We start from the raw sequence: 12,203 nt of genomic DNA on the forward strand, positions 1-12,203 counted from the left end.
ATAAAACAGTATTAAGTATATCCTGAGACTCAACAGGGATACAAGGATGCCAGCTTTGATACCTATAATTAGGTATGAAGCTCAATCGCTCAATCTTGCCGTCCGCCTGAATAGCCGCCCGTCTGTCCTAGAGACTTTAAATTTGCAACATATACTCATGTAAACCCTTAAATTATAGAGTATATAAATGTTCCCGATTTGCTCGCTAGAAGGGTAGAAAATGAAAATGATAACAATTTTGCAGTCCGTCTGTTCGGCGCTGTCTACTTCGGCGCTATTGACTTGAAATTTGGAACACATACTCGTATATATCTCCGATTTATAGTGTTAAAATTTTCCCGATCCGCCGACTAGGGGCATGGAAAATCGGAAAATATATTTTCCGATATACCGGAAATCATATTAGTTGAAGAGCTAGAACGATGAAATTTGGAATGTAGACCACATAAGAGCAAAAATCTTTGTCGGATATATGTCCGCCCACAAGGGCCGTGGCAAACCTCAAACGTTTATTTCTCCTAAAGTATAATAGCTAGAAGCTTCATCCTCTATCGATGACCCAAAAATAATTGTTAAAAATACGGAGAATGGGGTGTCTACGCCCAGTAGAGGCGTGGAAAATCGGGAAAACTGTATTTTCTACAGTATTACAGCGAAACTTAGCTACTAAATTACTGATGGGATGTGATTGAGTATTCCGCAGTCGGTAACCCCCGACTGCAACCTTCTTACTTGTTCTATAGTATTATAGCTAGAAACTCAAAACTTAGCGACTACATTGCTATTATTTGTAATTCAAAAAGATACTAATGATTATTTATATTTAAAATTTGGGCACTCTAGCTCTAAACAAATAGAAGATATAAATTTTAAACTGATTTTCGATAAGGCTTTAATCGGTAACACAGTAGTGGAAACAAAATCTACGCGTGGTATATACGGACTTAGTCTCTAGCCCTCATATCTTCTGAGATCGACGTGTTCGATCGACTCAGTGAGCAAGAATATATTTGTATTCTTTTTGGGGTCTGCCACACCTCTTTCTGCCTGCTATTTGCAAATAGTACAGGTTATAACAGGTAAGAAATCTCTAGTCGAGACTGCTCCACTAAGAGATCTCCTGAACCCTTCGAGCAACTAATATTTCAGTAATTATTCGCACATGTACACACACACAGGCATACGCACGCACGCATAAACCCGCATTGATTACAGTGTGGGCTTACTACGGGAACTTAATTGCCTAATAAGTTTTCTTGTAGATGTACTTTCTTCATGAAACTTTTAGATTGTGTATTGTATCATTAAAATGCGTGCATGTGCCAAGGCACAATTCTCTAGTATTTTAAATAAGCCTTTTAGAAATATAAGGGTGAGGAGGTGCATATAGGGGTGGGGGTGAATTATAACAAAAATTAGGTTTTTAACTCGATATCCGCGCTATATATACAAACATTAAAAAAACAATCAAGTCTCTAACTCTTGTATCTTCTGAGATCGACGCGTTCAAACCTACGGACAGACAGGGCTAAATCGACTCAACTCGTCGCCCTGATATTGGTTAAAGCTCAAATATCCCCTAGACCCATTTTGAAACGATCGAGCAACAATTTTACGGTTCACTTACTGAATGTTTATTCTTGCATATCGATTGCAAATAGATCTAGCTGTTATTGTTATTGATTTTTGTTGTTTTTAATATATTTTTTGTTTTGCTTTCTTTCGTTTATCTATAGATAGCTAACGATAGTCATTAGTTTTATTTAATTGTAATTATAACTACTGATGCTGGGGTAATGTTAAGTCTAAACGTTCATATAGATCTTGCATGAGCTAAGTATTATACAATTGCATATAAGCATATATACATATATATATATATATATATATATATATATATATATATATATATATATATTGTTTGCACATATATATGCAACTTTCACATATTTACAAAAAAAAAGTATATATATATATATATAGAAGATTTCTTTACATATACACGTTTATAGTATGTATTTAAGATTAGCTTAATTTATGCTGCAGCCAAGTCGCCGGAGGCGCATTTGAGCCTGGACCTCGTCTTAGATATAGTTTCATACATGTATAAGTATATACATATATTTATATGCGTATAAAGTTACATCGATATATTCCATAATATTTCTACCTTCCCTTAGCGTTGAATTTAATTGTATTTTTTTTTTTTTAGTTTTTTCAGTTTTTCGCAGCTCCGGAGACAACGAATAGTAATTTTTTAACATTTAATAAGCGTAATCCATTCTGTAGTGGGTGTTGTTGTTGCTGTTAAGGGTTTATTATATGGGTTATTTGGGATAAATGTAGCTTAGCCTAGATTCTAAAACTATTTACAAAGTTACGTGGGCTTAGCACCCGGATAGATACAACCGGAGTGCTTGGGTCGGCACTCGGCACAGAACCATTTGCCCTGTGGGGCGACCATGATACCAACGCATTCGAAGTGGAACCACTCGATGAGGCAGTTGTCGCCATCGCAGGCGATCATCTCGGAGACCTCGTCGTAGGGGCAGCGACAATAACAATACACCGATTCACCTTCACGAGCCAATCGAGCCCCGGCCGGCGGACGTATGGGATAGCGAATGTTGTTCGCCTTGAAGTACTGCAGCGTGGTAAAGTCCGGATTGGGCAGCAGTGCTGGCGGTATGGGCTGATTGAAAGCAGTTGTTGCGGGCGGTAATGGTGGAAGTGGTGCCGGCAGCGGTGCAGGCAGCATCACTGGCAGCATGGGCGGCAGTGGCGCGTGAGTTGGCAGCAGACTGGTCACGTTAATCTCGCCATTCTCATCCTCTTCGGAGCTACTGTCGCTACTGTCGCTGGCCGCAGCGCTGGCGGGCAGAAGAGCCGGTCGTATCTTTAGTGTGGGTATGGGCGGCAGCTGTGGCTGCAGTTGCTCCACTTTGGCTGGTGGTGTCGCCAGCTGCTGCTTGGTGCGTTTGACGCCACGTCTGGCGCTGCCGGAGCCAGCTCCGCCTGGTGTAGCACGTCTGTTCCGCTTGCGCGTGCTGCCATTGCTATGCAAATGCGAATTCTGCTGCGGCGACTGATGGTGTTGCTGATGATAATGGTGTGCCTGATGATGATGATGCTCCCCATGATTACTGCGACTGCGCTGCTGCTTGGGAGGCGTAGGCAAGTCTTCCTTGGCCCACGTCAGCTGTGGCGGCGGCTGCGGTTTAATCAGCTGCATACCCACCTGCAGAGGCGGCGCCAGGACACTGCTCATGTTCTCATCATCACTTGTATAGCCATAGAATTTATTCGGACGCCTTGTGCGCTTCGAGCGCTTCAGCTGCCCATCGGCATCGGAGCAGCTGCTTCCCTCGCTCATACGCGGCTTCCAGCTTGGCCGATGTGTAAGGGGCGTCACTGGGGACTCGGGCAGCAGGTGTTGCTGGTGGGGCGGTAGCAGGTGCGGCAGCAAGTGTTGCTGGTGGTGCGGCAGCAGTGGTGTGGCCATAGCTTCTGCAGCACCAGCCGCTGTCAGGCCCTGAGGCAGCAGCTGCTGCGGCGCCACCATTTGCTCCGAGCTGAACGTTAGTTTGGCTTGATTCATCGATTTACACGTGGATTTGCGTTCGCGTTTCTTCTTCTTGTTCTTGGCCACACGCTCCCGCTTGTCCGCAAAGGCGGAGGCCTCCTCAGGCAGCGAGGGCGTCGACGGACGACTGTTCTCCACTATGTCATAGTTGCCGTTGCTGTCGTGCATTTGCGCTGGTTTATGCTCCGAGAGCAGCGCCAAGCGCTTTTGCGACAATACGAGGCTGGCCATCTTCTGAGGATGTGCATCGTAGAACTCCTCGTCAGTATCAGAGACGGACGTCTCGAAGTCGGATTCATTGTAGATCGGCGATTTGGGCGATGGCATCACTGGACGCTCTTCCTCCTCGTTGTTGCTAGTCACATTCACAAACTCCTCGCTCTTGCTAGATTCCTGCGGTCGCTCCGCCGTCTTCTTCGACACCTTCTTAGAGCTCTTTTTGGAGGATTGGGATTCGTTGTCGGAGTCATCATCGCTGGAGCTGCTGCCGCTTGAACTGCAGCTGCAATTCGAACCACACGAACAGGTCGAGCTGTCTGAATCCGAGGTACTAGAACTACTAGAGGTTTCGCTATCGCTGGACGCATTGCCCTTCATAACCTTGCAGGACGTCTCATTCGGCGGTTTCTCGGGCGAGGGCGCTGGTGTGAGTGGGGGAGTGCGCAGCATTTTGCAGTAATCATGATCGGACCAGGCCACGTGAAGCTTAAAGGGACGCCGCTGCTCTGCAGTTAGCACAACATCCACATCTATTGTAGTAGCATCCGCTTCCTGTTTACCCACTGAAGAAGGCTGATTCTGCAGTAGGTTTTTCCACATGTCTAGTACTTCTTGTGGCTCCGAGGTTTCACCTAATGATTCCTCCACCTTGGGCTTTTCTTTTGCAGATGATTCCACTTCCTCTTTCGGACTCTGGAGTGTGTCCATCTGCTCTTGTTTCGGCTCTGTCTCTGTCTTGATAGAATCCGTATTCGCCTCTTGCTCCTCGTTGTCGCTCTCAGATGACGGCGACAGCATAACCCGGGGCATGTCCAGATCGTCCACAGATGCACGTATTGGCAAAGAGCCATGGGTGTTGGATTCATATGGCTTGGTGAGGCTGCGCCCTCCATCCGAAGCGCTGTCATCGCTGCTATCCGATTCAGACAGATTTGGCGCTCTTAGGTTTAGATCCTCCAGCGAGGCCTTGTTGCGCTTTGCCTTCTTGTGGCGCTTGCGCGGCGCCTGCTCCTGCTGTCCTTCCAGCTGCTGAGCTGGCTGCGGAGATTTATCTATTTGCTTGGCTGCCGGCTTTGCATCTGCTTCATCTATTGTCTCCGAATCAGGCGTGGACGATTGCACGCACTCGGCTTTTAGCTGCGCCTTTTTTTTATCAAATTCAAACTGATCGGTGTCCAATGCACGCTCCTCCTCCTGCTCCATCTTGGGTATTTGATTGCAGCAGACAGCATCCTCGTTCTCCTCGTCGGCGTCACGTACAGCCGGCAGCTGCTTCACCTCATGCTGTGCTGCATGCTTTAGAAGCAGCTTCCGCGAGACAAACTTCTCTTCACAGTGCTCCTCGGTGCAGGGATATCGAAAGTCGCCCACATGCTGACGTTTGTGCACCTCCAGGTAAATAGCTTTGCTGAATGTGAACTGGCATTGCTCACACGTGAACTGCGTAGCAGGCACACAGAAATGGTAGACGTGACGCCAGCGCTTTTGCAGGCATCGCTTGCAGGTGATGCTCTCTGTGCCGTGCTTCCAGAATAAATGTTTCGATATGTCCTGCTTGTTGCGATACGCAATCCCACAGCGATAGCAGAGGTGCAAGAGCTTGTGCTTCCACACATGTGCTGAGAGCTTGGCCTGCGTGTGGCAGTCCTCTAGGCAGATATCACAGGCCTGGTGCTGCTTGCGCAAGTGAACCATGAGTCGGAACGCGGACGCCAACGGCGCCGTATCGCACAGGCAGCAGCGGAACTGCATATCAAAAGCAGTGTTCGAAACGCGACCCGGGCATATGTGGCACAGCAATTCGCTGAAGCTGTAAAAGTTCAGGCGGCACATGCAGCACGAGATGTTCGCCTTGATGTGCAGCCGCCGATTGTGCGTGTAGAGCTCCTTGTGTGTGGCCGTCACATAGCGGCACTGGAAGCACTCATAGATGCGCTCATTGAAGGGCTGTGCGAAACGCCCGTCCTCCAGGCTGCAGCAGCTTGCGGAATTCATGTAATGATCGCCCTCCAGGGCAGGCAAAAAGCTTTTTAGCTTGGCCACAATTGTCTGCGGCTGCAGCTCCTCGGCTGTGATGCTGTCCACAGTGGCAGTAAATCGATGCACGCCAATCAGATGCAACACCAGCTGCTTGACGTTTACGGCAATGCGACGCGCGTGATTGCAATACAGGCAGTATGGATAGAAAGCCTTTAGACACAAACGTATGAAGTCTACCATTTCGAATTTGTCCAAGGGTCTGTCTAGCTGTAGATCCACTGTGTGCGTGTCTTCTCCGGCAACCTGGATGCCGTCTGCGGGCACTGGAAGAGCTGCGGGGCTGGCCAGACGCTCAGATTCAGGCGCGACTGGCTGTTGATGCTCAGACTGTTCCATTTGAGCTGATTGCTGTGGTTCGTTTAAGCTGTCATCGAGATCCATGCACTCGCTGCCCAATGTATTGCGGCGCTCAAGCGCAGGCACTGGTGAATTCTTTGCTGGCGCAGGCTGCAGGTTGGCCTCCACTTGTTCTTTTGGCACATGCGTCGTTTCGTCTATATGATTGTGATTATGCGGCGAGGCGGGCGGCGTCAGAGACCAGCGACCACGCTGCTGCTTTGCCTCAGCTGGCAGCTGCTCCTGCTGCTTCTCTTGCTGTTGCTGTTGCTCCAGCTCGCGCTGCAACTGCAGCTGTTGTAGTTCTTGCTGCTGTTGTTGTTGTTGCTGCTTTTGTAGTTGCTGTTCTTGTAATTCCTTTTTCGCCACAATGAGGGCCATTGTGCGCTCGATGTCAAGTTTTGTGCGCTCGAATTCCGCCAGAACATGAGGCAGTTTCAGAGAAGGCGAATCCTCATCGTCGTCCTCTAGCTCGTTTAATGATACGTCGGCAGGTACGGGCGCTGTCTCCTGAAACATAGAAGCCGTCTCGGTGGCTGTTTCAGTGTCCTCCGACACCGAGGACACTGGGTGTAATTGTTGCTGCTGCTGCTGCACTGCATCCTCAGTGAGCAATGGCACTGCAATACCCTCGCCATCGACCGTTGGCGTGTCTGCTGCTGATGGCAATTCGTCGATGTCCTCGTCCTCGGTGTCTGTGCTGCTTAGCTCCGCATCCACGGACTTCTGAAACTCTTTGGGCACTCGCAGCATCATCTTCGGCACCACCAGCTTGGGCGGGGGATCTTCTTGAGGCGCATCTGCAATGGGCGCTGGAACTTGAAATTATTGGATCATTAATGAAATTCTTTTTCAACAGATTAAAGTTCAGCTTACTGTTGTGATCGGTTACTGTCGTCGGCTGTGCCGGCATTTGAAGCAGCTGCGTGTCAATCTCCATCCCTTTCGACTGCTGCTCCTGCTGCTGTTTGTTTGCTTTTAGGTGTTCCTCGGACGGCTTAGCTGCCGGCCTGGCCTTGGCGGTCCTGCGTTTTCGTCGTCCAGCTGTCTTCTTGCGATTGCTTCTGGCATTGGGGATGGTGCTGCCATTGCGACATCCATTGACATGTCCTCCTTTTTGCCCGCACAACGCACACGGCTGCATCAGCTCGGCGCAGTCGTGATCCTCAAAGCGGCTACCGCGCTCAAAGCTCGCTTGACAATTGCAGCAGACCAAAAAGCGAGCACGGTCCTCCTGATTCTGCTGCGCCTGCCACGCTTCGACACTGGCAAAGTGCCGTTGGTCCATGTCATGCTTGTTCTCTAGATGCAGAGACAGTTTCTCCACGCTGGCGAACACGTGCGAACAGTAGAGACAAATGTAACGATGGTGCACTTCCCGCATGTGTAGAAAAAAGTTCCAACATTGATGTACAGTGCTGCAGCGTGCGCAGCGAAAGAAACGCTCCTTCTTTATGGGGGGCGCGGGAGTGGATGCCGGATTGCAAAGAGTCACGGGCGCCGATGCTTCTGCTCTTTCTGATGCTGCTACAGGGGATTCTGCTGGTGGCAATGTTGTCTCCGCCTGTGGTTTGCATTGCACTGAATGCGCCTTCAATTGCTGTAAGTTCTTAAATTTGCTAGCATTGCACTGTGTGAGCTCGTTGCAAGTTATTGCCGGTGTCTGCAAACGCTGCAATAGCAGGGGAGACGACTGCTGCTTCTCTTCTATGCACAGATGCTTGCTGTTGATATCGCCGTTGTCCGCCCCGTTCCTTCCGCTGTTGCTGCAGCTGCGCCTGCGCTTCATTGCTAGCAACGTTTCCCGATCTTGGACCGACTCGTCCATTTGCGGCTGCTGTTTGCTCTGCTGCTCGCTCTCGGGCTGATCTATGACCAATTGCTGTGATGCGGAGCTATCGGAGCTGCTGGTACTGCTTCTCCTGGTCAGTTGGTGCGGCACCTCCTGCTCCTGTTCCTGCTGCTGCGGTTCGTCGTTCTCATTTTCTATCACAGACTGTTGCATTGTAATCTGAGCTTGCTCTTCTTCCCGCTCTGATTCCTCTGCCAACTGTAATTCTTCGACTGTTACATGAGCCCCATTTATTTTTACTTTAGGCAGCACTTCAATTGCTTGTCTTTCCTTAATCAGATGATCACTTTGCTGAATCTCTGGCTTCATTTGGACGTCATCGTCAGCTGTACGACTGCCATAAATTTCATCGACGATGTTCTCCGATTCTATCTCAACGTCTTCATTCTCGGAATCAGATTCGATTTTAATTATTTCCATGGGCAATTCGCGCTCAGGTTCTGGCAACTTTGGAGTGGTTTCCTCAATTTTAATTTCAGAATCAAAGTCTTGTGAGGATTCCTCATCATCAGGTATGCTGGCGGGGGAAAGATCATTGATTACAGGTAGTGTTGTAGCCTTAGCAGGTGGAGACATTTCCCTATCAACTTCATCATTTTTATACACTGGTGAAGATGCTTCCTCCTTCTCCTCCTCTGTATCCTCTTTTTCACTGTGGAATTCTTCATCTCCTTCACCTTCTGCATAGTCTACTGCCTCTCGATTTTCTATTTTAATATTTTCGGAGATTTTTAACGCAGTTGAAGATGATGATGAGGATCTTTCCTCCTCCTGCATCCTGAGAGGCGAAGTTGAGGTTTCCTCAGTCACGTTTACCTTATGTGTACAATTATCTTTTGTCGGAATCTGCCTAAGTAATGAGATTTCTTCAACATCACTTGGAGAGTTCTCAGCAATCATTTTAATCACAGGCGGCGAGAAGCCTTCTTCATCTGTCATAACTGATGGTAGCGGGCTTTTATCCTCAACTTTTACTTGATCTGTTAAAAACACCTCATTAATCGAAGAAGTTTCAGCATTCACTCCCATCTCCGGCGAGTCCATTCCTCCTAACTCCCCATTCTGTTGGTCATCTTGTTGGTTTGGAGAGCTATTTGGCTTATCCGAGAAGCAGGATTCGCAATCATCGTTGACATTGGCCGCAAGTTTGGGACTCGCCTGCTCGACTTTTATGTCGATTAGGCATTTCGTGGCATCATGTGATGTGGAGGGCTTCTCATTAAGATCGTCACTCTCAGTAGTTTTTTCTTCCACTGCACTTTCTACTTTCAGACCACTTTCAGATGGGTGCTCAATCGACTCGTTTACGCTGTTGGCCATTGGAAATGCTGGCTCCTCCGACTCTTCAGTGTCCCGTCCATTCTCTTGAGGACTCTGTCGATCATGCTGCTCGACTTTTAGGTTCAGCTCTCGTGGAGAGCTATTCCTTTTATCCTTCTCTTCCAGGTCGCACACATTGATGTGCTCTTCTGTTGTGTCATCCTCTTCGCTGGTAGCCGGCGTCGTTTCCGTCTTGCCCTCATGGGGCTCATTGTTAGGCCTGCTCTTTGTTTGATGCTGTTCCAAAGCTTCCATCATCTTTTTGCATTTATGCGCTACCATGGGAAAAACAAAAACAGAAATTAACAAAATTATCGATGCAAGCTAATCGATTAATTTATATTTACCTTTGCATGCCGTACAGCGTCGTGTTTACTGTATTGGGTTGCCCTTCTTGATGATACTGAAAGAAATTAAAGTAAACGCAAATGAGTAAAATTGTATTACATATGGACATATTTGTTGCTGAACCGCTGTGATAGCGCGGTTGGCGATAAAAACAGAACGAAGGAAATGAGAGAAAGAAAAGAAAAGAGAAGCCAAAAACTAAAATATTTTCAATTCATTGAGACTCCTGCAAATACTTTGCCAGCCCTGGTGCCGAAAGAAATGCGCACACAAAGAAACGCAGATAATTGAATATACCAAAATAAATTCCGCAAAATATGCTACGAAGGAGAAGAAAAGAGCAGGAAAAAAGAAAAAGCAAAACTTCTTGTATTTTATAAAATCTAAAAATAAATTCGCAATTTTTACTTTAAATATTATGCGCAAAGCAAACGCGAGAATAGAAAATTAAACAAAGACTCGAGCAATCACAAAAAAGGCATATCTGTATTTTGTAAGCATTATGCACGCGTCTCTCTTACCTGCTCAAAGCAGCAGCTACCGGGGCGGACACGCAGCAGTATTTACGCGCGCAAACAAATATACACAGAGCGAGAGAGAGAGAGAGAAGTCACCACAACCGACGGCACGGACGCTCGCTGCACAACTGAGCAAGGCACGGCTACGGAGCGCCCAGCGGAGCGGCAACCGCGCGTTTTTTTTTTTTTTTTCTTTCTTGACAAGAACAACACCCCTTGCCTTGCGCTTTGCCCATCTACACCTTCCACTTGTGTGTGGATTGGCCAGACGTTAGCCTCAGCGCTTATACAATTTATGCTTTATTTTCTAATACATTTGCGCATTCGGCTGCGTAATATGTGGCGAAAAACACGCGGGCTAATTTCACAACGAAGCGTATTTGCTTACCGCTCACAAATTTTGTTGGGCTTGCTTTAAATTGTGAATATAGGAAATTTTTTCGCACGTCTCATTGCGCTGTGCATTTTTTGGTCACTCTTCATGGGCTTTTTATTTTAAGCTCACTCTCTGTTTGATTCAATGATTTCGGCCATTGGCAATTGACTTGCATTTACTAACAGTAATGTATACAATTTGTGTATTTACTATTATTGTTGCTGAAATATCGCGAGAAAAGCAAAATTCTAGCAATTTTATCGACGTTCGCAGCCACTGAACACGCGCAGAAGCCTAGCGATGCGTAATGAGACGATAACAGATAAAGCACGCTGTGGTGACTGTCCAAAAGCAACACTAATCAGCAGCGTCCCAATGCAACACTGCGCAAATTTTTTGGGTTCAGTGTAAATTGGACTTTGATGTCTCTTTCCGTTTCCTTTTTCGCGTGAGCCGTCATCATGAGAGCCAAGGGATTGGTTAGTATTTAATAAGAATAAACAAAAACCAGTGCAAATTAGTCTAAAAATGTGTGCAACAAGCTAGCGAACATAGCGGAAAATCAGTTTAATTTATGAACTATAAAAATGGGTAATAATGTGCAAGAAAAACAATCGCCTACTGGAATGCAGCACTATGAGCAATGCGGTCGTCATGCTTCTATATGACGGGTTTTCTTTTATAGTATTATTTGAGTTATTTTTATTGAAATAAAAGTATTTTCTGATATACTACTTTTGGAATTAGTAGTTGGTTATTAAAGATTTACGCATAACCTGTATAAAAAAGATTTCAGTCCCGCGTGGACTATCTGTGTGTGTACGCGCATTTGTGTTTGTGTGTCTGGACTACCTGTTTGCCGCATTTGTTTACATAAAAATATAAAAATCTTAATTTATTAACAAATTTGTTTGCTTGCAGTTGAAGGAATACGAGGTCGTTGGCCGTAAGCTGCCCAGCGAGAAGGAGCCACAGACGCCTCTGTATAAAATGCGTATATTCGCTCCTGACAACATTGTCGCCAAATCCCGTTTCTGGTACTTTCTGCGTCAGCTGAAGAAGTTCAAGAAAACCACCGGCGAAATCGTCTCCCTGAAACAGGTATACGAAACGTCGCCCATCAAGATCAAGAATTTCGGCATATGGCTGCGCTACGATTCGCGTTCGGGCACACATAACATGTACCGCGAGTACCGTGATCTGACCGTTGGGGGTGCCGTCACACAGTGCTACCGTGACATGGGCGCTCGTCATCGTGCCCGCGCCCACTCCATTCAAATCATCAAGGTGGAATCTATTCCAGCCTCGAAGACGCGTCGTGTGCATGTCAAGCAGTTCCACGACTCCAAGATCAAGTTCCCACTGGTGCAACGTGTTCACCACAAGGGCAACAGGAAACTGTTCTCGTACAGAAAGCCAAGGACCTATTTCCAGTAAAAAGTGGAATACCCCGACCGAGATCAACTGGGATGGACGACGCACTACGTGCGTTTACCACTTGGTTTTCACGTTTTTAAGGAGCAAGTCTTTCTAAGTGATTCTTTCAATAAAATGAGTACGTTGAAGAGTAAAATCATTTGTGTATTCATGTATTCATAAGAGTGAAAACAT

The 12,203-nt window shown here is 46.8% G+C and overlaps 2 protein-coding genes across 5 annotated transcripts; one reads left to right on the plus strand and one right to left on the minus strand.

Moving 5' to 3' along the window:
- Window positions 1-2,286: 2,286 nt before the first annotated feature.
- On the minus strand, window positions 2,287-10,887 carry LOC6581104. 4 transcript variants are annotated; one of them, XM_044011394.1, is made up of 4 exons: window positions 10,605-10,887; window positions 9,713-9,753; window positions 7,055-9,625; window positions 2,287-6,996 (listed from the first exon to the last, which is right to left on the minus strand). In XM_044011394.1, the coding sequence occupies exons 3-4, from the start codon at window positions 9,606-9,608 to the stop codon at window positions 2,378-2,380; spliced, it is 7,173 nt and encodes a 2,390-aa protein (XP_043867329.1). In that variant the 5' UTR covers window positions 9,609-9,625; window positions 9,713-9,753; window positions 10,605-10,887; the 3' UTR covers window positions 2,287-2,377. The 4 variants fall into 4 exon arrangements, with proteins under 4 accessions (XP_043867329.1, XP_032586367.1, XP_043867328.1 ...); XM_032730476.1 differs by having other exon boundaries at window positions 9,698-9,753; XM_044011393.1 differs by having other exon boundaries at window positions 10,220-10,887.
- A 78-nt stretch (window positions 10,888-10,965) lies between these two features.
- LOC6581105 (60S ribosomal protein L18a) lies at window positions 10,966-12,165 on the plus strand. The gene is made up of 2 exons (XM_002006827.4): window positions 10,966-11,071; window positions 11,514-12,165. Exons 1-2 carry the CDS (start codon window positions 11,054-11,056, stop codon window positions 12,027-12,029), a joined length of 534 nt encoding a protein of 177 aa, XP_002006863.1. The 5' UTR covers window positions 10,966-11,053; the 3' UTR covers window positions 12,030-12,165.
- Window positions 12,166-12,203: the final 38 nt, after the last annotated feature.

This window comes from Drosophila mojavensis, unplaced genomic scaffold, assembly GCF_018153725.1.
Source record: "Drosophila mojavensis isolate 15081-1352.22 unplaced genomic scaffold, ASM1815372v1 contig_82, whole genome shotgun sequence".
Taxonomy (NCBI): domain Eukaryota; kingdom Metazoa; phylum Arthropoda; class Insecta; order Diptera; family Drosophilidae; genus Drosophila; species Drosophila mojavensis.

Excerpts from the sequence above, each read along its gene's own strand:
- LOC6581104 (XM_044011394.1), bottom strand. The coding sequence starts at position 9,608 with ATGATGGAAGCTTTGGAACAGCATCAAACAAAGAGCAGGCCTAACAAT. Across the intron at positions 6,997-7,054 it reads GACAGTAACCGATCACAACA|TTCCAGCGCCCATTGCAGAT; the intron begins GTAAGCTGAACT and ends AATAATTTCAAG.